Source organism: Entelurus aequoreus, linkage group LG22 (assembly GCF_033978785.1).
Source record: "Entelurus aequoreus isolate RoL-2023_Sb linkage group LG22, RoL_Eaeq_v1.1, whole genome shotgun sequence".
NCBI lineage: Eukaryota > Metazoa > Chordata > Actinopteri > Syngnathiformes > Syngnathidae > Entelurus > Entelurus aequoreus.
This window is the reverse complement of record NC_084752.1, coordinates 43,198,192-43,224,868: the sequence shown is the minus strand read 5'-3', so window position 1 is coordinate 43,224,868 and position 26,677 is coordinate 43,198,192. Positions and strand designations below refer to the sequence as shown.

Sequence of the window (26,677 nt, the reverse complement as noted above, 5' to 3'; positions counted from 1 at the left end):
AACAAACTTCCTGTTGATTTTTGCTGAAGGGTGTCAATGTATGAAATGTAGGTCTAAATGAGACCTACGTAGAAGTATTTTTTTCATGTCTCTACGACGTTCCTACCGGAAGTTACAAGCAGTTTTGTCAGAGTTTTCCTCTGAGGAGCAGTTTTTTGTCAGTTTTATAAAAAAATTGCTGTAGAGCACAATTTTGAGTTTCGGGGTTCGGTTATTTTTTGAGAGCGCAATTTCTACCAGTCCCGATGTGTGTGAGAAGTTTGGTGAGTTTTGAAGTATTTTAAGGGGGTCAAATTAGAGGTCAAAGATGTAAAAAACAGTGTTTTTAGGACATTTTTGTCAAAAATGGTAAATTGCCAATTTCCTGTTGATTTTCGCCCGAGAATGTGTCATTATGAGTTGTAGGTCTAGAGCAGACCTACATACAGGTTTTTGTTTCATGTCTCTACGACCTTCCTAGTGGGAGTTACAGGCAGTTTGTTTTTTTTTTTTCCTAGGGGGCGCTAGAGCGCAATTTTTATTTTTGGGGGTTGGTTTTGTTAATAACTTGCAATTTTCGCAGGTCCTGACTTGTGTGTCAAATTTGGTGAGTTTTGGAGCATGTTAAGTGGGTCAAATTAGCGTTCTTTGTGGGGTCGGTATAATAATAATAATAATAATAATTAAAGCTGCAAGCAGCATTGGTCGGGTCCGCCTTCTGGCAGGTGCTAGTCCTAGGTGTCCAATACTTTTGTCCAGTGGTAGTCCTGAGTGAGACCTACATAGAGGTTTTTGTTTCGGGTCTCTACGATATTGGTACTGGGAGTTAGAGGAAGTTGTGTCTGAGTTCACATTGTCATTATAGGGTATTGTGTGTATTGAGGCCAAAGAAGGTCTAATCGCAGTTTCGTTGTCATTTTTGGCACCGTAGCAACTTTAGTGCTGCGGGTCTTTGAAGGCTCGTAAAATCAAAACGGTAGCACTAATCTCAACGCCGTCGTGAACTTTTAATCAGAAGGGTTCAATCTCTCTCCTGTAGCAGTTTGAAGCCGAAACGACAAACGCGCTCAGAGGAGATAATGTTTGATGTTTGGTGACCGTTTGGTACAAAAATGTTGTTTTGAAATGGAGATTACAAACTTCCTGTTGATTTTCGCTGAAGGATGTCAATCTATGAAATGTAGGTCTAGACAAGACCTACATAGAGGTATTTTTTTCATGTCTCTACGACGTTCCTACCGGAAGTTACAAGCAGTTTTGTCAGAGTTTTCCTCTGAGGAGCAGTTTATTCTCTATTTTTTTCAAAAATTATGTAGAGCACAATTTTGAGTTTTGGGATTCGGTTTTTTTTTTAGATCGCAGTTTCCACCAGTCCCAATGTGTGTGAGAAGTTTGGTGAGTTTTGAAGTATTTTAAGGGGGTCAAATTAGAGGTCAAAAATCAAAAATGAGTGTTTTTAGTCATTTTTTGTCTTGAAGGGGAAATTGCCAACTTCCTGTTGGTTTTCGCCCGAAGAAGTGAAATTATGAATTGTAGGTCTAACTGAGACCTACATACAGGTTTTGGTTTCATGTCTCTACGACCTTCCTAGTGGGAGTTATAGGCAGTTTTCTACCTAGGGGGCGCTAGAGAGCAAGTGTATTTTTTTGGGTTTGGTTTTTTGACTAAAGTCTGCTGGCACACTTTTTGGATGTGTGTAAAAAATTTGGTGAGTTTTGAGGCATGTTAAGGGGGGCGTAGTAGTGCGCAAAGCTGCGGAAGAAGAAACAAAGAATAATAATAATAATAAAACCTTACAATTTCAATAGGGTCCTTTCGTCCCATTGCAAAAGGACTCCCTTTGGGATTCCTTTTGAAAAGGTCCTGTGCGGACCCTAATAATAAACATTACAATTTCAATAGGGTCCTTTCGTCCCATTGCAAAAGGACTCCCTTTGGGATTCCTTTTGAAAAGGTCCTGTGCGGACCCTAATAAGTATGGTGCCAGTATGCTGTTTTCATTCAATAAAATACTGGAAAGGATAGACATTTAGTTTGTCTCTTTTATCCGATTATTAATCGATTAATCGGAGTAATAATCGACAGATTAATCGATTATCAAATTAATCGTTAGTTGCAGCCCTAGAACATATACAATTTTGGTGTTGTTTACGTGAGTCATATTGCATTCCACACATATCTCTTATGTGTGGCTGACATCTACTGGTCACACTTATCATTACACCATGTACCGAATAAAACAACTTTGAGGTCGGTAAGCGCAACCATAATTATTCCGTACGTTAGGCGCACCGGCTTATAAGGCGCACTGTTGAGTTTTGAGAAAATGAAAGGATTTTAAGTGCGCCCTGTAGTCCAAAAAAATATGGTAATTTATCTGATAAATCCCCCAAAAAATTTACCTTTTTTTTTCTTTGTTTTATTTATTTTTCATTTATTTCAGAAAACATAATGAATTCAATTATTTTTTTAACTTTTTTGTTTTTACATTTTTATTTATTAAAACAACACTATATTTTGTCAAAAAGTTTTATCTAAATTATTTATTTTACCAATGTTTTCAGTGTAACTATTCTGAAACTAAACTCTGTGTGCGTGATATTTATTTAGTCATACAATATGTTTTATATATATATATATATATATATATATATATATATATATATATATATATATGTATATGTATATGTATGTGTGGGAAAAAATCACAAGACTATTTCATCTCTACAGGTCTGTTTCATGAGGGGTTTTCCTCAATCCTCAGGAGATTTAAAAAAAAAATGCTAGTAAATAAATAAAATTAAAAAAATAGAGGCAGCTCACTGGTAAGTGCTGCTATTTGAGCTATTTTTAGAACAGGCCAGCGGGCTACTCATCTGGTCCTTACGGGCTACCTGGTGCCCGCGGGCACCGCGTTGGTGACCCCTGATCTAGATATTTAAACTTTAAATAATAATACTAAATAATTACTTTTTTTTTTTTTTTTTGAACCTAAACCCTTTGGAGTCCCCGGTATCAAGCCTGAGTAGAGGCCTAAATGTATATTTTTTAATACATATATTGTATTGGTTTTTAAAATAAAAAATATCAAAATGGCCCCCGCTTGCTTTGATTTTTCAGTGTCCGGCCCTCAGTGGAAAAAGTTTGGACACCCCTGGTTGAAGCAAACTCACTAACTTCTTATTTACAAAACGTCTATAAAACTAGAGATGTCCGATAATATCGGCCTGCCGATATTATCGGCCGATATATGCGTTAAAATGTAATATCGGAAATTATCGGTATCGGTTTTTTTATTATCGGTATCGGGTTTTTTTGGTGTTTTGTTTAATTAATTTTTTTTATTAAATCCACATAAAAAACACAAGATACACTTACAATTAGTGCACTAACCCAAAAAACCTCCCTCCCCCATTCACACTCATTCACACAAAAGGGTTGTTTCTTTCTGTTATATATATATATATTATATATCAATATATATCAATACAGTCTGCAAGGGATACAGTCCGTAAGCACACATGATTGTGCGTGCTGCTGCTCCACTAATAGTACTAACCTTTAACAGTTAATGTTACTCATTTTCATTCATTACTAGTTTCTATGTAACTGTTTTTATATTGTTTTACTTTCTTTTTTATTCAAGAAAATGTTTTTAATTTATTTATCTTATTTTATTTTATTATTATTTTTAGAGATGTCCGATAATATCGGCCTGCCGATATTATCGGCCGATATATGCGTTAAAATGTAATATCGGAAATTATCGGTATCGTTTTTTTTGTTATCGGTATCGTTTTTTTTTCTTATTTTTAAATTAAATCCACATAAAAAACACAAGATACACTTACAATTAGTGCACTAACCCAAAAAACCTCCCTCCCCCATTTACACTCATTCACACAAAAGGGTTGTTTCTTTCTGTTATTAATATTCTGCTTCCTACATTATATATCAATATATATCAATACAGTCTGCAAGGGATACAGTCCGTAAGCACACATGATTGTGCGTGCTAATGCTCCACTAATAGTACTAACCTTTAACAGTTAATTTTACTAATTTTCATTCATTACTAGTTTCTATGGAACTATTTTTATATTGTTGTACTTTCTTTTTTATTCAAGAAAATGTTTTTAATTTATTTATCTTATTTTATTTTTTTATTTTTTTTAGAGATGTCCGATAATATCGGCCTGCCAATATTATCGGCCGATATATGCGTTAAAATGTAATATCGGAAATTATCGGTATCGGTTTTTTTTATTATCGGTATCGTTTTTTTAAAATTTATTTATTTATTTAAATTAAATCAACATAAAAAACACAAGATACACTTACAATTAGTGCACCAACCCAAAAAACCTCCCTCCCCCATTCACACTCATTCACACAAAAGGGTTGTTTCTTTCTGTTATTAATATTCTGCTTCCTACATTATATATCAATATATATCAATACAGTCTGCAAGGGATACAGTCCGTAAGCACACATGATTGTGCGTGCTGCTGGTCCACTAATAGTACTAACCTTTAACAGTTAATTTTACTCATTTTCATTCATTACTAGTTTCTATGTAACTGTTTTAATTTTGTTTTACTTTCTTTTTTATTCAAGAAAATGTTTTTAATTTATTTATCTTATTTTACTAATTTTTTTAAAAAAGTACCTTATCTTCACCATACCTGGTTGTCCAAATTAGGCATAATAATGTGTTAATTCCACGACTGCATATATCGGTTGATATCGGTATCTGTAATTAAAGAGTTGGACAATATCGGATATTGGCAAAAAGCCATTATCGGACATCCCTAATCAAAACCCAATCTCGTCGTGCACAATTTGCCAGTTTATTGTCACTTCTTTTTAAAAAAAAAACAAACCCTTTCAATCCCTCCACAGCCCATCGGCGCACTGAACCCCAAGCGGGCCGCCTTCTTCTCCGACCGCTACGAGTCCTGGGACGACGACCAGGTGCCCAAGTTCCACTACGGCACCCACTACTCCACCTCCGGCTTCGCGCTCATGTGGCTGCTGCGCATGGTAAGTGGCGTTTGTTTCTTTTTTGTGCGATATTGTCTCTTGTCAAGCGGACGCCATCAATCCGGCCGTACTGCCCCCGAGGGAGTGGGAGGTTACTAAGTTTCTCCTCTCTCCGGCCAGCAATGTTGTTTCTTTTTTTTGGTGTGGTGTTATTGTGCCACTAGCTCAGCGAGTCCCAGTGGAGCTGCCTCATTGATTCAAGGGTATCATTAGGAAGCTTATTGTAAGGCTGTTTTACCGCATAAGCTCGGGTTGAAACTCTCAAATGTATCGTAACGATACGGGAGGCACACGTTGAACCCTTTGCTCCTCCTCGTATAAATGATATGTTGGTATTGTAGTATTAGTCCTGAGTCTCGGGGGCTGTTGTGTGTGCACTATTGATCCGTCCTAACAAGATTATGCATGATTAGAAATGCATCAGCAGCACAGCTTTATTGGCTTTAGGAGCTCACTGGGATCACAGCCTGTTTGAATACACCTAATGAACTCCACCGTGCATCTTTTTCATGGTGCTTCATAAAGGTGTACACTGCAAAAAGTCAGTGTTCAAAAACAAGAAAAAAAAATACAAAAATGAGGGGTATTTTATTTGAACTAAGCAAAATTATCTGCCAATAGAACAAGAAAATTTGGCTTGTCGAGACTTTCCAAAACAAGTAAAATTAGCTAAATAAATAAGTATAAGTATATTCCAGTGTTTCCCACACATTCATTTATTTGTGGCGGCCCGCCACGAAAGAATTACGTCCGCCACAGATTTTTTATTATTATTTTTATTTATTTATTTTTTTTAATTTTATTTTTGTCCTGTCCAGCTTCTCAGGCAAATCATATAGTTGATGTAGATGCCCATATAGGCTGTTCAGATTTACTTTATAAAAAAGAAGTGTAGGATACTTCTCTTGTTGCCTTATTTGTATTTGACCACTACTGTTTTCTGTTTATTTGTTACTGACCTCTGCCTCTGTTTCACTTTATGTTGCTGGTAAATAATATGGTTGTAGTAGTAGGCTAAAGTTAAATTATTTAGTATGCACTAATTAAAGGGGCAGAGCTTTAAGAGACATTTTAGCTTTTATATTTTATAAGATATATTTTTTGTAAGAACCACAATGAATAAATATATTTCAGTGAATAACTTATTGTTCGAATCTGTATATAAATATGTACATAAAGTGTTGTAATTGTATTGTAAAATGGATGGATGGATGGACGTTTAAAACAAAACTGTTATTATTAATTAGTAAGTATACATTTTTTGAGCCTTTTTAGGGAAAATCATATCATTGTAGTAAATTATGCAAATGACTCGATGATGTCATGGTGACCACGCCCATAGCCACGCCCCCACAGCCACAGGTATCTTGGCAGTTTATGGGAAACACTGTATTCTCACTAATAACAAGTGCACTTTTCTTGGTAGAAAAAAAAAAAGAGACCTTTTTGCTCAATATGTTGAAAAATATTGTTAAATGAAGTAAATGCTAGTGCCATTATCTTGACATAATGATATGCGCTCGGCATTACATTTCTTGAAACCAGCAAACTTATACTAAAAACTAATTTATTGTTCTTAATGGAAAGGCAACAAGGCAAGCGCTTGTTACTCTCGGGGTCTCCTAGACTTAGATGGGTCAGATCTAGTCTTAGACTTAGATTGGTCACATCTAATCTTAGACTTAGATGGGTCAGATCTAGTCTTAAACTTATATTAGTCACATCTAGTCTTAGACTTATTGTTTATTGTTTATTGAATGGATCCCCATTAACTGACGCCAAGGCGACTGCTTGTCTTCCTGGGGTCCATATAGGAGCATACAAAATTAAAATACAAAGAATACATGCATTACCAGACATTGTACAATGGAAAAATACAACATAAGATAAAAAGCTAGTTAAAACCAGTATTAAAAATTCACGTCATGTGGGCAGCTGCAATAAGTGTATCTTCAAAGCTGTCTTGAATGACAATTTACTTTGTGAGAGATTAATGTGAGATGGCAACCCATTCCAGAATGATGTACATCTATACATGACTGTATGTTTGACGGGATTGGTCCTGGGAGCAGGAAGTGTCAAATAGCCATTGCTGGCATTCCTAGTGTCATGAATATGTGTGTTAGTTGGTTTTAAAAACGGTTTGTAAAAGTAATCTGGTGGTTGATCTAAAATGATAGTTCTAAAGAACATAAGGAGACTACAATGCATCTTTTGTTCAACAGACAACCAGGACAGGCGTGAATGCATAAATGAAATATTAGTGCGCAAAGAACATTTAAGTACCAGTCTAGCCGCTCTGTTCTGTACAAATTGCAGTTTGTTCAGGTCAGACTTAGTCGTAGCGGACCATATTATAGGACAGTAATGAAGATGACAGAAAACTAAGGACTGTATGACTTGAGCCATTGTTGAGGATGTCAAGAAGGTGGAGCACTTCCTGACCATGGCTAAACTTCTTCCCATTGTCATTGAAATACCATCAATATGATCGGACCATGACAGTTGACTGTCTAATAGCACACCAAGCAGTTTTGCTTTTTTGACCTGCTCAATAGATATGTTTGACATTGAAATATGAAGCTGTGGGTCATCAACAAGCATATGCCTGGATCCAAAAAGAATGCTTTTTGTTTTGTCAATATTCACAACAAGTTTACTATCATTTACCCAGCGTGACACTCTCTCCAGGTCCTGATTTAAGTTATTTTGTAGGTCATTTAAGGTAGAGGCAGTACTGTACAGAGTTGTGTCATCTGCATACATAACCATATTGGTGTTTGTTGTAACACAGGGAAGATCATTAGTAAAAATAATAAAAAGTAAAGGACCTAAGCAGCTTCCTTGAGGCACGCCGCAGTAATTGTACTTGCGTTCGGATAGGCTACCATTAAAACACACTCTCTGTGATCTTCCTGATAGATAGCTCAACATCCAAGAAAGTGACATACTATTAAAACCATATTTTCTCAGTTTGGAGATCATTATGTTGTGATCTATGACATGGAATGCCGCACTAAAGTCAATCAGGACAGTACCAACCTTCTTCTTGACATCCATTTGTGACAGCCAGTCATCAGTCAGCTGAGCTAAAGCAGTAGATGTTGAGTGACCTTGCCTATAAGCATGCTGGGAACACGACTTAGATTGGTCAGATCTAGTCTTAAACTTATATTAGTCAGATGTAGTCTTAGACTTAGATTGGTCAAATCTAGTTTTAGACCTAGATTGGTCAGATCTAATCCAGCAACCGGTGCCAATACCTCAGTAGGCTTCATCAGTTTATGCTCATAGATTTAGATTGGTCAGATCTAGTTTTAGACTTAGATTGGTCACATCTAGTCTTAGACTTAGATTGTTAATATCTCGTCTTAGTCTCAGATTGGTCACATCTAGTCTTAGATTGGTTTGGATCTAGTCTTAAACTTATATTAGTCAGATGTTAGGGATGATGTTTGATAAGAAATTATCGAGTTCGAGCCTATTATCGAATCCTCTTATCGAACCGATTCCTTATCGATTCTCTTATGGAGTCCAGATAGGTTGTTGTATATGGAAAAAAACACACAATATTTGGTTTAACAAAAGCTCACTTTTATTATATAAGAAAACAATTTAATCTAATAAGTAAATAAATATTGACTGTTACCCCCCTAAAAAAAAAAAAAAAAAAAAAAAAAAAAATATTGACTGTTGTTACCCAAAGTATATTAAGTGGGATTTTTCATAAAAACAAATATATACAGTAACACAAAAACAAGCTGTCTCTGTGATCACTATAGGTGTATAAATAATAATATAGTGTTAAATAAAATCAGTCCCTTGGGCACAAAACTGAAAATAATACAGCTCTCCAAAAAGTGCACTTCTGCTGCTATTGGAACATAACTGTTTGTTATGATGCTTTGACAATTTTGCACTTTATTTCTTTATTGAAAGAACATTCTATGAAGAGAAAAGTTGTTTGCAAATGTGGTTACAATGCTAAAAAATGAAAAGTTAAAGCTAAAAAAAGAAATACACTTTATTGAGTTAACATTATTTCCTTATATGGGGAAAGATGTTATGAGCTAGGGAATATAACAACTACACTACCCAGCATGCAACGGGAGTGACGAGCATGCGCGGTAGCCCCGAAAAGTGTTGTTGCGTGTCGTCACCCGGCAGCTAGGAATGAGGTTATGAGCACGCTGTGAAAGTAAACGTCAAGAACTCAGCCAACACGCCTCGTCTGCATTATTTATAATTAGACAGAAAACACATCTACAGTGTGATTTTGTTTTGTTTACAAGGAAAGAAAAACAAAAGTTAAAAAAGAGAGATATGTTGTATATATATGTATGTGCTGCGGTTGTTTTAAGAAGGTTGCGACAGCTGCCGTAAAGGAGGTGCATTGCTAGCCTGGTTGCTATGTTTCCGGTTGGTGGTAAAAGTGTTGGTCATGTGTTTTACCCTGCTCAAATCTCTCAGTAAAGTTATTCATTGGATTATACCTTTTGTTTTGAACTTTATTACACCTTGGAGCGCTTTTTCCCGTCCATTGTTTTCCTGCTTTGGCTATCTGCGCCTAATGACTGAGCTACGTGACGTCATTTCTTGTGATGTCACACGGAGCATTTCTGGTCGGGACGGGATTCGTTCCGAGGGATTCGAATAAAGAACCAACTCTTTTTCTTTACTATAGTGGTCTCGATAACGGGTACCGGTTCTCAAAAAGGGATTCGAGTCCGAGGACTGGGTTCTTTTCTTATCGAACAACCGAGAAAACCGGTTTCGAGTATCATCCCTAGTCAGATGTAGTCTTAGACTTAGATTGGTCAAATCTAGTCTTAGACTTAGATTGGTCAGATCTAATCCATCAACTGGTGCCAATACCTCAGCAGGTTTCATCAGTTTATGCTCATAGACTTAGATGGGTCAGATCTAGTCTTCGAATTATTAGATTGGTCAGATCTAGTCTAGCGACTGGTGCCAATACCTCAGTAGGCTTCATCAGTTCATGCTCATAGACTTAGATGGGTCAGATCTAGTCTTAGACTTAGATGGGTCAGATCTAGTCTTAGACTTAGATGGGTCAGATCTAGTCTTAGACTTAGATTGGTCACATCTAGTCTTAGACTTAGATTGGTCAGATATAGTTTTAGACTTAGATTGGTCACATCTAGTCTTAGACTTAGATTGGTCACATCTAGTCTTAGACTTGGATTGGTCACATCTAGTCTTAGACTTAGATTTGTCACATCTAGTCTTAGACTTAGATTGGTCATATCTAGTCTTAGACTTGGATTGGTAATATCTTGTCTTAGACTTAGATTGGTCACATCTAGTCTTAGACTTAGATTGGTCACATCTAGTCTTAGACTTAGATTGGTCACATCTAGTCTTAGACTTAGATGGGTCAGATCTAGTCTTAGACTTAGATTGGTCACATCTAGTCTTAGACTTAGATTGGTCACATCTAGTCTTAGACTTAGATTGGTCAGATATAGTTTTAGATTTAGATTGGTCACATCTAGTCTTAGACTTAGATTTGTCACATCTAGTCTTAGACTTAGATTGGTCAGATCTAGTCTTGGACTTAGATTGGTCACATCTAGTCTTAGACTTAGATTGGTCACATCTAGTCTTAGACTTAGATTGGTAATATCTTGTCTTAGACTTAGATTGGTCACATCTAGTCTTAGACTTAGATTGGTCACATCTAGTCTTAGACTTAGATTGGTCACATCTAGTCTTAGACTTAGATGGGTCAGATTTAGTCTTAGACTTAGATTGGTCACATCTAGTCTTAGACTTAGATGGGTCAGATTTAGTCTTAGACTTAGATTGGTCACATCTAGTCTTAGACTTAGATTGGTCACATCTAGTTTTAGACTTGGATTGGTCACATCTAGTCTTAGACTTAGATTGGTCAGATCTAGTCTTAGACTTAGATTGGTCAGATCTAGTCTTAGACTTAGATTGGTAATATCTTGTCTTAGACTTAGATTGGTCACATCTAGTCTTAGACTTAGATTGGTCAGATCTAGTCTTAGACTTAGATTGGTAATATCTAGTCTTAGATTTAGATTGGTCAGATCTAGTCTTAGACTTATATTGGTCACATCTAGTCTTAGACTTAGATTGGTCACATCTAGTCTTAGACTTAGATTGGTCACATCTAGTCTTAGACTTAGATTGGTCACATCTAGTCTTAGACTTAGATTGGTAATATCTAGTCTTAGATTTAGATTGGTCAGATCTAGTCTTAGACTTGGATTGGTCACATCTAGTCTTAGACTTAGATTGGTCACATCTAGTCTTAGACTTAGATTGGTAATATCTAGTCTTAGTCTTAAATTGGTCACATCTAGTCTTAGACTTAGATTGGTCACATCTAGTCTTAGACTTAGATTGGTAATATCTAGTCTTAGTCTTAAATTGGTCACATCTAGTCTTAGACTTAGATTGGTCACATCTAGTCTTAGACTTAGATTGGTCACATCTAATCTTAGACTTAGATTGGTCACATCTAGTCTTAGTCTTAGATTGGTCAGATCTAGTCTTAGTCTTAGATTGGTCAGATCTAGTCTTAGACTTAGATTGGTCACATCTAGTCTTAGACTTAGATTGGTCACATCTAATCTTAGACTTAGATTGGTCAGATCTAGTCTTAGACTTATATTGGTCACATCTAGTCTTAGACTTAGATTGGTCACATCTAGTCTTAGTCTTAGATTGGTCAGATCTAGTCTTAGACTTAGATTGGTAATATCTTGTCTTAGACTTAGATTGGTCACATCTAGTCTTAGACTTAGATTGGTAATATCTTGTCTTAGACTTAGATTGGTCACATCTAGTCTTAGACTTAGATTGGTCACATCTAGTCTTAGACTTAGATTGGTCACATCTAGTCTTAGTCTTAGATTGGTCACATCTAGTCTTGGACTTAAATTGGTCACATCTAGTCTTAGACTTAGATTGGTAATATCTAGTCTTAGTCTTAAATTGGTCACATCTAGTCTTAGACTTAGATTGGTCACATCTAGTCTTAGACTTAGATTGGTCACATCTAGTCTTAGACTTAGATTGGTCACATCTAGTCTTAGACTTAGATTGGTAATATCTAGTCTTAGATTTAGATTGGTCAGATCTAGTCTTAGACTTGGATTGGTCACATCTAGTCTTAGACTTAGATTGGTCACATCTAGTCTTAGACTTAGATTGGTAATATCTAGTCTTAGTCTTAAATTGGTCACATCTAGTCTTAGACTTAGATTGGTCACATCTAGTCTTAGACTTAGATTGGTAATATCTAGTCTTAGTCTTAAATTGGTCACATCTAGTCTTAGACTTAGATTGGTCACATCTAGTCTTAGACTTAGATTGGTCACATCTAATCTTAGACTTAGATTGGTCACATCTAGTCTTAGTCTTAGATTGGTCAGATCTAGTCTTAGTCTTAGATTGGTCAGATCTAGTCTTAGACTTAGATTGGTCACATCTAGTCTTAGACTTAGATTGGTCACATCTAATCTTAGACTTAGATTGGTCAGATCTAGTCTTAGACTTATATTGGTCACATCTAGTCTTAGACTTAGATTGGTCACATCTAGTCTTAGTCTTAGATTGGTCAGATCTAGTCTTAGACTTAGATTGGTAATATCTTGTCTTAGACTTAGATTGGTCACATCTAGTCTTAGACTTAGATTGGTAATATCTTGTCTTAGACTTAGATTGGTCACATCTAGTCTTAGACTTAGATTGGTCACATCTAGTCTTAGACTTAGATTGGTCACATCTAGTCTTAGTCTTAGATTGGTCACATCTAGTCTTGGACTTAGATTGGTCACATCTAGTCTTAGACTTAGATTGGTCACATCTAGTCTTAGACTTAGATTGGTAATATCTAGTCTTAGACTTAGATTGGTCACATCTAGTCTTAGACTTAGATTGGTCACATCTAGTCTTAGACTTAGATTGGTCACATCTAGTCTTAGACTTAGATTGATCACATCTAGTCTTAGACTTAGATTGGTAATATCTTGTCTTAGACTTAGATTGGTCACATCTAGTCTTAGACTTAGATTGATCACATCTAGTCTTAGACTTAGATTGGTAATATCTTGTCTTAGACTTAGATTGGTCACATCTAGTCTTAGACTTAGATTGGTCACATCTAGTCTTAGACTTAGATTGGTCACATCTAGTCTTAGACTTAGATTGGTCACATCTAGTCTTAGACTTAGATTGGTCACATCTAGTCTTAGACTTAGATCGGTCACATCTAGTCTTAGACTTAGATTGGTCACATCTAGTCTTAGACTTAGATTGGTAATATCTAGTCTTAGACTTAGATTGGTCACATCTAGTCTTAGACTTAGATTGGTCACATCTAGTCTTAGACTTAGATTGGTAATGTCTAGTCTTAGATTTAGATTGGTCAGATCTAGTCTTAGACTTGGATTGGTCACATCTAGTCTTAGACTTAGATTGGTCACATCTAGTCTTAGTCTTAGATTGGTCACATCTAGTCTTAGTCTTAGATTAGTCACATCTAGTCTTAGTCTTAGATTGGTCACATCTAGTCTTAGTCTTAGATTGGTCACATCTAGTTGTTCGCGCCTACTTACAATTACAGTTACTGTCATCTTGTGGAGGTCATAAAGAAATACACCAGGAGGTTGCCTACAGCCACAGCTGGTTTTGACACAATACTCTTTAGAGACACGAGTGGTTATTTTTGTTTTTTGGACATTTTCTTTCCGAGGTTAATTGACTAGACAGCAGGCCTATTTTGACTGGCGACCCCACAGGCCAAATCCAGCTCAGGAATGAAACCAGCATGGCCCTTGAGGTCAGTTCCAAATTGGGAGAGACTTCAACAGTTTTGCAACTAATTGCAATGCGAAGACCTTTGCAGCAACTTGAAAAAAACAGGAATTATAGTGAAGGGAGGTCTTTAGCGGTCTTGAAATGAGGCCCAGAGAACAATTCAGTTGATCAGAATCAGACAACACATTTTTTTTGCAATCCGCAGGAACCCTTCACAACGTTCTTCCTCAACTTCCAAGGAGGGAAGTTCGACCACGCCGATCGCACCTTCTCTTCCGTGTCTCGAGCCTGGAGGAACTGTCAGAGAGACACGTCTGATGTCAAGGTACAGTCCAACGTCTTGCGGTAAAGAAACGTACCAAGTCTGACGCTCAGAACCACGGTCTTGGTCGTTGCATTAGGTTAGGTTGGGTTAGGTTAGGTTAGGTTGCTATCGACGTATTTCAGTCATCAACAATTATATCATCGGAGAAATGGACATTGAAACAGTGTAGGTCTGACTTGGTAGGGTATGTACAGCGAGCGGTGAACATAGTGAGCTCAGAGAGCATAAGAACAAGTATATACATTTGATTATTTACAATGCGGGTAGGTGGGATGTGGTGGGGGGGGAGGGGACTAGACTGGTTCAGACTATCTGTGTCACTTGAGGGCAAAAAAATATCAGAATTGGTGTCGGTGTACACGGGGCCATAAATTGTGCTGTAAATCTTAATTTCCCCTACAGCAGGCCTGGGCAATTATTTTGAGTCGGGGGCCAAATTTAGAGAAAAAAAATGTCTGGGGGCTATTTTGTAGGAAAACTAATACAAAACCTCACAATAAAGTCTGATTGAATGCTACAAATGTTGTGACAGACCGCCTTAAAAACGGAATGGAATTTTACATTTTTCTATGAACGATAAAACCCTGAATATTGAGAACATATGAACGTCACACCCCCTCTCAATCGACATATTTTACAATCAAGCCACACCCACACTGCTTGGTGCCTCGTCTGAGCTGCTGTGACGTAGATTACCATAGTAACTAGTAGGGTTGTACGGTATACGGGTATTAGTATAGTACCGCGATACTAATGAATCATATTCGGTACCATACCGCCTCCGAAAAGTACCGGTCCGCCGCACCTTTAAGATTTTTTGTTAAAATAAAGCCAATAATGCAATTTTTTCTAGTCCCCTTTATTTAGAAAAGTCCCGAAATGTATCGAAATAATATATTTACACAAATAAAATATTTACACTTAATTGAACGGTTTAAAAGAGGAGAAAACACGGAAAAAAAAGACAATTCACTTTTGAAACGTAGTTTATCTTCAATTTCGACTCTTTAAAATTCAAAATTCAACCGAAAAAAAGAAGAGAAAAACTTAAAAAAAGAATTTATGGAACATCATTAGTCATTTTTCCTGATTAAGATTAATTTTAGAATTTTGATGACATGTTTTAAATAGGTTAAAAATCCAATCTAGACTTTGTTAGAATATATAACAAATTGGACCAAGCTATATTTCTAACAAAGACAAATCATTATTTCTTCCAGAATTTCCAGAACAAAAATTTGAAAAGAAATTCAAAAGACTTTGAAATAAGATTTAAATTTGATTCTACAGATTTTCTAGATTTGCCAGAATTTGAATTTTAATCATAATAAGTTTGAAGAAATATTTCACAAATATTCCTCGTCGAAAAAACAGAAGCTAAAATGAAGAATTAAATTAAAATTTAACAAGTGTGTGTAAGATATTGAAATTCGCCCCCTTTGGCCAAAATGTATTAAAAAAAATATGTGCATAGAGACATACTGTAATAAAGACGTAAATAAGGAAGATTAAAAACCAATTACAAACCAAAAAATTAAATAAAAAATAGATTAACTAAAATCATTCTTTTTCTCAGTGTGTCAACCTAAAATAGAATTAGGAAAAATATCTCATATTCTTTCTGTTTTTGTAATATTGCAATATTTTCTTGTAAAATTATTACTTTTTTAATGTAAAATTATTACTTTTTAAAGCAAAATGATGACATTTGTCATAAAATTCTGACTTGTATCACAATATTGCCATTTTTTTTTCTTTCTCTTGTAAAATAGTGACATTTTTTGAGTAAAACCGAGGACTTTTTGTCATAATTTTGCCAAGTAAAAATTTCGATTATTATTAGTTTTCTTATAAAACTGTGACTTTTGTTGAGTAAAATGACGACTCTTTTCATAAAGTTGCCAAAATGCTAAGCTTTTCTTGTAAAATTGCAACTTGTATTCAGTAAAATTCCAACTTTTATCATAATATTGCCCAAATGTTCAGTTTTTCTGGTCAAATTTTGACTTGCGTTGAGTAAAAATACAACTTTTATTGTAATACTGACAAAATTCTAAGTTTTTCTTGTGAAATTCCAACTCATTTTTCACAACAAATTTGTGTATATTTGCATAGCATGTATATATTATTAATGTTGTAAATACACATCTTTATATATCTAGAAAGGCTGGTCCTAAAGAGGCAGGCAATATTCATATTGGTATCAGGACAACACTAGTCACTAAAATATCATGCAAAAGCGCAGATTCCAACCATAGAAAGACTTAGTATAGTTGAAGACTTCCGGTCATTAGAAAACATGACTGCACATCATAATGGCAGCTACACTTTACACCAGGGGTCACCAACCTTTTTGAAACCAAGAGCTACTTCTTGGGTAGTGATTAATGCGAAGGGCTACCAGTTTGATACACACTTAAATAAATTGCCAGAAATAGCCAATTTGCTCAATTTACCTTTAACTCTATGTTATTATTAATAATTAATGATATTTACACTTAATTGAACGGTTTAAAAGAGGAGAAAACACGAAAAAAAATGACAATTCAATTTTGAAACATAGTTTATCTTCCATTTCGACTCTTTGAAATTCAAAATTCAACCGAAAAAAAGAAGAGAAAAACTTAAAAAAAGAATTTATGGAACATCATTAGTCATTTTTCCTGATTAAGATTAATTTTAGAATTTTGATGACATGTTTTAAATAGGTTAAAAATCCAATCTACACTTTGTTAGAATATATAACAAATTGGACCAAGCTATATTTCTAACAAAGAAAAATCATTATTTCTTCTAGAATTTCCAGAACAAAAATTTTAAAAGAAATTCAAAAGACTTTGAAATAAGATTTAAATTTCATTCTACAGATTTTCTAGATTTGACAGAATAATTTTTTTGAATTTTAATTATAATAAGTTTGAAGAAATATTTCACAAATATTAGGGATGTCCGATAATGGCTTTTTGCCGATATTCCGATATTGTCCAACTCTTTAATTACAGATACCGATATCAACCGATACTGATATATGCCGTCGTGGAATTAACACATTATTATGCCTAATTTGGACAACCAGGTATGGTGAAGATAAGGTACTTTTTTAAAAAATTAGTAATATAAGATAAATAAATTAAAAACATTTTCTTGAATAAAAAAGAAAGTACAACAATATAAAAACAGTTACATAGAAACTAGTAATGAATGAAAATGAGTAAAATTAACTGTTAAAGGTTAGTACTATTAGTGGAGCAGCAGCACGCACAATCATGTGTGCTTACGGACTGTATCCCTTGCAGACTGTATTGATATATATTGATATATAATGTAGGAAGCAGAATATTGATAACAGAAAGAAACAACCCTTTTGTGTGAATGAGTGTAAATGGGGGAGGGAGGTTTTTTGGGTTGGTGCACTAATTGTAAGTGTATCTTGTGTTTTTTATGTTGATTTAATAAAAAATTAAAAAAAAATTAAAAAAACGATACCGATAATTAAAAAAACGATACCGATAATTTCTGATATTACATTTTAACGCATATATCGGCCGATATTATCGGACATCTCTGACAAATATTCTTCGTCGAAAAAACAGAAGCTAAAATGAAGATTTAAATTAAAATGTATTTATTATTCTTTACAATAAAATTAAAAAAAATACTTGAACATTGATTTAAATTGTCAAGAAAGAAGAGGAAGGAATTTAAAAGGTAAAAAGGTATATGTGTTTAAAAATCCTAAAATCATTTTTAAGGTTGTATTTTTTTCTCTAAAATTGTCTTTCTGAAAGTTATAAGAAGCAAAGTAAAAAAATAATGAATTTATTTAAACAAGTGAAGACCAAGTCTTTAAAATATTTTCTTGGATTTTCAAATTCTATTTGAGTTTTGTCTCTCTTAGAATTAAAAATGTCGGGCAAAGCGAGACCAGCTTGTTAGTAAATAAATAAAATTAAAAAAATCGAGGCAGCTCACTGGTAAGTGCTGCTATTTGAGCTATTTTTAGAACAGACCGGCGGGCTACTCATCTGGTCCTTACGGGCTACCTGGTGCCCGCGGGCACCGTGTTGGTGACCCCTGCTTTACATTTTAAGAATATTAAAAAATGATTTGGGAATGTCCGGCGGGCCAGATTGAAAAGCTTAAGGGGCCGCATGTGGCCCCCGGGCCTTAATTTGCCCAGGTCTGCCCTAGAGGATTATTCAAGTATTTCTAATTGTAAATACCATCAGAGAAGTGGGGTCTAGCAACATAAACGTAACATAATGTTGAAGAAATGACTCGGATCACCCCCCAAAATGGAATCATTTGTTCCTTATCCCAATTTGGACATTTCCTCAAAGTGCCATGAAAATCAGTCCCTAACCTTTTTGTGCTTTTTGCCAACTAACTAAGCAAAACCCGGCAATCAAGGCCAAAGAGAGGTCGTTTAATATTCAGGGTCAGTACGCCTTCAGAGGTTCCGTGTGAGCACTGATCTCCCCAATTGAATATTCCCGGAGTGGAGGTAGAGCCTGAATGGAAAGACTGGTAATGGTAATGCCCAGTCACTACCAATCAGCGTCCTACTGGCAAGCAAAGCTTCCTGGTCCTGCGATCAAAGCGGTACGACTAATCCTCATCTGTCTCCGATTCAGCCGGCTTAGAACCTGGACTCCAATCCTTTCCCAGCCGGGCCCCCGAATTCTGCGGAGCCTCAAACAAGCCTGGGTCGTGCTCATATGCGGAGCTAGCACACGTTTAGCTGCCCCCCCCCCCCCCCCTAAAACATTTACGGTCAGACTTTCTATGTCAAAGCAAAGGTTCTGGCTCAGGTCTCTTGGCGCGAGGTCACCGGATAGTGTAAGGGGGCTGGGGGGGTTACACTTGATTGCGCTCAAGCCCCCCCTCCCCCTCGATAAAACATATGGCTCGTGTTATGGCGTTGATTGCGAAAGGCCCTCGTTTGCTGCCTCAGTCTAGACCCGTCAACGGGAATCAAACCGGGGGACCCAGATCAAAACAAATGAGGAAACCTGGACCACGTCACTTTTTTTTTTGCATATTTTTTCAGGCAAATCTGTCGACTTCTTCCCGCTTGGACGCTCTCATTCATTTGGTAAGCAAAAGGGGAATTAGCCAAGAGACGTTTCAATTTAGTATGCTAAGTACACCATTTAGCTTTTAGCATTAGAGCCCGCCAGAGGCCAAAAAGGCCCGGTGTTGGTTTTTTTTTCTGTAAAGAAGGGGTGATAATAGACTACAACACCCAGATTCAATGAGTCTCTAGCCTGGGTGACGCTAGCCTGACCCCCCCCCCCCGGGTCCCCAATCCCTTGACCCCGACCCTCAGCCCGGAGGCATCGGAGAAGCCCAGAGAGGTTAGGAGCGGCAACAGTGGAAGTGTAGCAAGGTGGTGTGGGGGTTTGGGGGTGGGGGCGAGCCAGGGAGCGCTCCAGTGACCCATGACAGGACAGGATTGGGGATCAGAGGGGCTGGCCTCTGACCGGGACCAGCAGAGGGGCCACTGCACATAATGCTGCATGCAAGGCGGGTTTGTGTAGCCAAGCAAAGCCCTCAAGGTTTTGCTCGTGTGTGTGTGTGTGTGTGTGTGTGTGTGTGTGTGTGTGTGTGTGTGTGTGTGTGTGTGTGTGTGTGTGTGTGTGTGTGTGTGTGTGTGTGCGTGTGTGTGCTTGTATTTCTACCCTTCTTGAGACATGAAGAAGGAAACGTATCTTCCATATGAGGAGGTGTGAACAAGTGATGACATAAATCATGGTCCCAATAACATTGCATCTAATAGAGCAGGGGTCACCAACGCGGTGCCCGCGGGCACCAGGTCGCCCGTAAGGACCAGATGAGTAGCCCGCTGGCCTGTTCTAAAAATAGCTCAAATAGCAGCACTTACCAGTGAGCTGCCTCTATTTTTTTAAATGTTATTTATTTACTAGCAAGCTGGTCTCGCTTTGCTCGACATTTTTAATTCTAAGAGAGACAAAACTCAAATAGAATTTGAAAATCCAAGAAAATATTTTAAAGACTTGGTCTTCACTTGTTTAAATTCATTAATTTTTTTTACTTTGCTTCTTATAACTTTCAGAAAGACAATTTTAGAGAAAAAATACAACCTTAAAAATGATTTTAGGATTTTTAAACACATATACCTTTTTACCTTTTAAATTCCTTCCTCTTCTTTCCTGACAATTTAAATCAATGTTCCAAGTATTTTTTATTTTTTATTGTAAAGAATAATAAATACATTTTAATTTAATTCTTCATTTTAGCTTGTCTTTTTCGACGAAGAATATTTGTGAAATATTTCTTCAAACTTATTATGATTAAAATTCAAAACAATTATTCTGTCAAATCTAGAAAATCTGTAGAATCAAATTTAAATCTTATTTCAAAGTCTTTTGAATTTCTTTTAAAAATTTTGTTCTGGAAATTCTAGAAGAAATAATGATTTGTCTTTGTTAGAAATATAGCTTGGTCCAATTTGTTATATATTCTAACAAAGTGTAGATTGGATTTCAACCTATTTAAAACATGTCATCAAAATTCTAAAATTAATCTTAATCAGGAAAAATGACTAATGATGTTCCATAAATTCTTTTTTTAAGTTTTTCTCTTCTTTTTTTCGGTTGAATTTTGAATTTTAAAGAGTCGAAATTGAAGATAAACTATGTTTCAAAATTGAATTGTCATTTTTTTCGTGTTTTCTCCTCTTTTAAACCATCCAATTAAGTGTAAATATCATTAATTATTAATAATAACATAGAGTTAAAGGTAAATTGAGCAAATTGGCTATTTCTGGCAATTTATTTAAGTGTGTATCAAACTGGTAGCCCTTCGCATTAATCAGTACCCAAGAAGTAGCTCTTGCTTTCAAAAAGGTTGCTGACCCCTGACATAAATCATGGTCCCAATAACATTGCATCTAATAGACAATGTCTCATTTGCTCCCTGGTGGTGAAATGCGGGTGGTCCCAAAAACAAAACTGTGTCGGTTCTAAAAGTGCTCCCCCTCTGGCCAACATATGAAATAACAAGTGTGTGTAAGATATTGAAATTCTCCCCCTTTGGCCAAAATGTCTTTAAAAAATATGTGCATAGAGACATACTGTAATAACGACGTAAATAAGGAAGATTAAAAACCAATTACAAACCAAAAAATTAAATTAAAAATAAATGAACTAAAATTAGTCTTTTTTTCCACAATGTGTCAACTTTTTTCTTATAAAATTAGGAATAATTTCTCATATTCTTTCCGTTTCTGTAATATTGCAATATTTTCTTGTAAAGTTATTACTTTTTTAATGTAAAATTATTCATTTTTAATGCAAAATGATGACATTTGTCATATAAAATTCTGACTTGTATCGCAATATTGCCATTTTTTTGTTTCTCTTGTAAAATAGACACACACACAAGAGTGTGTGTGTGTGTGTGTGTGTGTGTGTGTGTGTGTGTGTGTGTGTGTGTGTGTGTGTGTGTGTGTGTGCGTGTTGTATTTCTAACCTTCAACATATGAAAAAAATAATAATTTTAAACTAAAATCAGTCTTTTTCTCACAATGTGTCAACTTAAAATAGAATTAGGAAAAATATCTCATATTCTTTCTGTTTTTGTAATATTGCAATATTTTCTTGTAAAATAATTACTTTTTTAATGTAAAATTATTACTTTTTAATGCAAAATGCTGACATTTGTCATATAGAATTCTGACTTTTATCACAATATTGCAATTTTTTTCTTTCTCTTGTAAAATAGTGAAATTTTTGGAATAAAAATGAAGACTTTTTGTCATAATTTTGCCAAGTAAAAATTTCGATTATTATTAGTTTTCTTATAAAGTTGTGACTTTTGTTGAGTAAAATTACAACTGTTTTTTTAAAATTGCCAAAATTTTAAGCTTTTCTTGTAAAATTCCAACCTATAATATTGCCCAAATGTTCAGTTTTTCTTGTAAAATTTTGACTTGCGTTGAGTAAAAATACGACTTTTATTGTAATACTGCCAAAATTCTAAGTTTTTCTTGTGAAATTGTGACCTTTTTTTTAAGTTTTTTTTTATATTTACATAGTATGTATATATTATTAATGTTGTAAATACACATCTTTATATATCTAGAAAGGCTGGTACTAAAGAAGCAGGCAATATTCAGAGTTCTCAAGAAGGTAACACATACAAGAGTGTGTGTGTGTGTGTGTGTGGGTGTGTGTGTGTGTGTGTGTGTGTGTGTGTGTGTGTGCGTGTGTGTGTGCGTGTGTGTGTTCTTGTATTTCTACCCTTCTTGAGACATGCAGAAGGAAAAGTATCTTCCATATGAGGAGGTGTGAACAAGTGATGACATAAATCATGGTCCCAATAACATTGCATCTAATAGACAATGTCTCATTTGCTCCCTGGTGGTGAAATGTATCAACATGAGGGTGGTCCCAAAAACAAAACTGTGTCGGTTCTAAAAGTGCTCCCCCTCTGGTCAACATATGAAATAACAAGTGTGTGTAAGATATTGAAATTCTCCCCCTTTGGCCAAAATGTATTTAAAAAAATATGTGCATAGAGACATACTGTAATAAAGACGTAAATAAGGAAGATTAAAAACCAATTACAAACCAAAAAATTAAATAAAAAATAGATTAACTAAAATCAGTCTTTTTCTCACAATGTGTCAACCTAAAATAGAATTAGGAAAAATATCTCATATTCTTTCTGTTTTTGTAATATTGCAATATTTTCTTGTAAAATTATTAGTTTTTTAATGTAAAATTATTGCTTTTTAATGCAAAATGATGACATTTGTCATATCAAATTCTGACTTGTATCACAATAGCCATTTTTTTTGTTTCTCTTGTAAAATAGTGAAATTTTTTGAGTAAAACAGGACTTTTGTCATAATTTTGCCAAGTAAAAATTTCGATTATTATTAGTTTTCTTATAAAATTGTGACTTTTGTTGAGTAAAATTACGACTCTATTCATAAAATTGCCAAAATGTTAAGCTTTTCTTGTAAAATTGCAACTTGTATTCAGTAAAATTCCAACTTTTATCAAAATATTGCCCAAATGTTCAGTTTTTCTTGTCAAATTTTGACTTGCGTTGAGTAAAAATACAACTTTTATTGTAATACTGCCAAAATTCTAAGTTTTTCTGGTGAAATTCCAACTCATTCTTCACAACAAATGTTTGTATATTTGCATAGCATGTATATATTATTAATGTTGTAAATGCACATCTTTATATATCTAGAAAGGGTGGTTCTAAAGAGGCAGGCAATATTCAGAGGTCTCAAGAAGGTAGCACATACAAGAGTGTGTCTGTCTGTCTGTGTGTGTGTGTGTGTGTGTGTGTGTGTGTGTGTGTGTGTGTGTGTGTGTGTGTGTGTGTGTGTGTGTGTGTGTGTGTGTGTGTGTGTGTGTGTGTGTGTGTGTGTGTGTGTGTGTGTGTGTGTGTGTGTGTGTGTGTGTAAAATCAGTCTTTTTCTCACAATGTGTCAACTTTTTTCTTATAAAATTAGGAACAATTTCTCATATTCTTTCTGTTTCTGTAATATTGCAATATTTTCTTGTAAAATTATGACTTTTTTAATGTATAATTATTACTTTTTAATGCAAAATGCTGACATTTGTCATATAAAATTCTGACCTTTATCGCAATATTGCCATTTTTTGTTTCTCTTGTAAAATAGACACACACACACACACACAACAGTGTGTGTGTGTGTGTGTGTGTGTGTGTGTGTGTGTGTGTGTGTGTGTGTGTGTGTGTGTGTGTGTGTTGTATTTCTAACCTTCAACATATGAAAAAAAAAATATTTTTTTAACTAAAATCAGTCTTTTTCTCACAATGTCTCAACTTTTTATTAGTAACAATTTCTCGTATTCTTTCTGTTTCTGTAATATTGCAATATTTTCTTGTAAAAAATTTTTTTTTTTTAATGTATAATTATTACTTTTTAATGCAAAATGATGACATTTGTCATATAAAATTCTCACTTTTATCACAATATTGCAATTTTTTTGTTTCTCTTGTAAAAAATAAATTAACTAAAATCAGTTTTTTTCTCACAATGTGTCAACTTAAAATAGAATTAGGAAAAATATCTCATATTCTTTCTGTTTTTGTAATATTGCAATATTTTATTGTAAAATTATTACTTTTTAATGCAAAGTTATGACATTTGTCATATAAAATTCTGACTTGTATCACAATATTGCCATTTTTTTTGTTTCTCTTGTAAAATAGTGAAATTTTTTGAGTAAAAATGAGGACTTTTCATAATTTTGCCAATTAAAAATTTCGATTATTATTAGTTTTCTTATAAGATTGTGACTTTTGTTGAGTAAAATTACGACTCTTTTCATAAAGTTGCCAAAATGTTAAGCTTTTCTTGTAAAATTGCGACTTGTATTCAGTAAAATTCCAACTTTTATCAAAATATTGCCCAAATGTTCAGTTTTTCTTGTCAAATTTTGACTTGCATTGAGTAAAAATACGACTTTTATTATAATACTGCCAAAATTCAAAATTTTTGTGTGAAATTGTGACCTTTTTCTGGTGAAATTCCAACTAATTTTTCACAACAAATTTTGTATATTTGCATAGCATGTATATATTATTAATGTTGTAAATGCACATCTTTATATATCTAGAAAGGGTGGTCCTAAAGAGGCAGGAAATATTCAGAGGTCTCAAGAAGGTAGCACATACAAGAGTGTGTGTGTGTGTGTGTGTTCTTGTATTTCTACCCTTCTTGGGACACGAAGAAGGAAAAGTATCTTCCATATGAGGAGGTGTGAACAAGTGATGACATAAATCATGGTCCCAATAACATTGCATCTAATAGACAATGTCTCATTTGCTCCCTGGTGGTGAAATCTATCAAAATGAGGGTGGTCCCAAAAACAAAACTGTGTCGGTTCTAAAAGTGCTCCCCCTCTGGTCAACATATGAAATAAGTGTGTGTAAGATATTGAAATTCGCCCCCTTTGGCCAAAATTAATTAAAAAAAATAAATAAATATGTGTATAGAGACATACTGTAATAAAGACGTAAATAGGGAAGATTAAAAAACCTATTACAAACAAAAAAATAATTTTTCTTATAAAATTAGGAACAATTTGTCAGTATTTCTGTTTCTGTAATATTGCTATATTTTCTTGTAAAATTATTACCTTTTTTATGTAAAATTATTACTTTTTAATGCAAAATGATGACATTTGTCATATAAAATTCTGACTTTTATCACAATATTGTCATTTTTTTTGTTTTGTTTCTCTTGTAAAAAATAAATGAACTAAAATCAGTCTTTTTCTCACAATGTGTGAACTTAAAATAAAATGACGAAAAATATCTCATATTCTTTCTGTTTTTGTAATATTGCAATATTTTATTGTAAAATTATTACTTTTTAATGCAAAGTTATGACATTTGTCATATAAAATTCTGACTTTTATCACAATATTGCCATTTTTTTTGGTTCTCGTAAAATAGTGACATTTAATGAGTAAAAATGAGGACTTTTGTCATAATTTTGCCAAGTAAAATTTTTTATTATTATTAGTTTTCTTATAAAATTGTGACTTTTGTCGAGTAAAATTATGACTCTTTTTCTAAAGTTGTAAGCTTTTCTTGTAAAATTGCGACTTGTAGTCAGTAAAATTCCAACTTTTATCATCATATTGCCCAAATGTTCAGTTCTTCTTGTAAAATTTTGACTTGCGTTGAGGAAAAATACGACTTTTGTTGTAATACTGCCAAAATTCTATGTTTTTCTTGTGAAATTGCGACATTTTTCTTGTGAAATTCGAAATCATTTTTCACAAGTTTTTGTATATTTGCCTAGCATGTATATATTATTACTGTTGTAAATACACATCTTTATATATCTAGAAAGGGTGGCCCTAAAGAGGCAGGCAATATTCCGAGGTCTCAATAAGGGAACACATACAAGTGTGTGTGTGTGTGTGTGTGTGTGTGTGTGTGTGTGTGTGTGTGTGTGTGTGTGTGTGTGTGTGTGTGTGTGTGTGTGTGTGCAAGTGTGTGTGTGTTGTATTTCTAACCTTCAACATATGAAAAAAAAATTTTTTAAACTAAAATCAGTCTTTTTCTCACAATGTGTCAACTTTTTATTAGTAACAATTTCTCGTATTCTTTCTGTTTCTGTAATATTGCAATATTTTCTTGTAAATTTTTTTTTTTAATGTAAAATTATTACTTTTTAATGCAAAATGATGACATTTGTCATATAAAATTCTGACTTGTATCACAATATTGCCATTTTTTTTGTTTCTCTTGTAAAAAATAAATGAACTAAAATCAGTCTTTTTCTCACAATGTGTCAACTTAAAATAAAATGAGGAAAAATATGTCATATTCTTTTTCTGTTTTTGTAATATTGCAATATTTTATAGTAAAATTATTACTTTTTAATGCAAAGTTATGACATTTGTCATATAAAATTCTGACTTTTATCACAATATTGCCATTTTTTTTGGTTCCCGTAAAATAGTGACATTTAATGAGTAAAAATTAGGA

At 34.4% G+C, this 26,677-nt stretch overlaps 1 protein-coding gene across 1 annotated transcript in view; it reads left to right on the top strand.

Moving 5' to 3' along the window:
• The window catches only part of LOC133639441 (lipopolysaccharide-responsive and beige-like anchor protein), a 71,653-nt gene that overhangs the window by 40,983 nt on the left and 3,993 nt on the right, over window positions 1–26,677 (top strand). Inside the window, exons 5-6 of the mRNA XM_062032731.1 lie at window positions 4,882–5,022; window positions 14,042–14,161. Coding sequence (XP_061888715.1) covers window positions 4,882–5,022; window positions 14,042–14,161 — 261 coding nt within the window. The remainder of the gene's footprint in view (window positions 1–4,881; window positions 5,023–14,041; window positions 14,162–26,677) is intronic.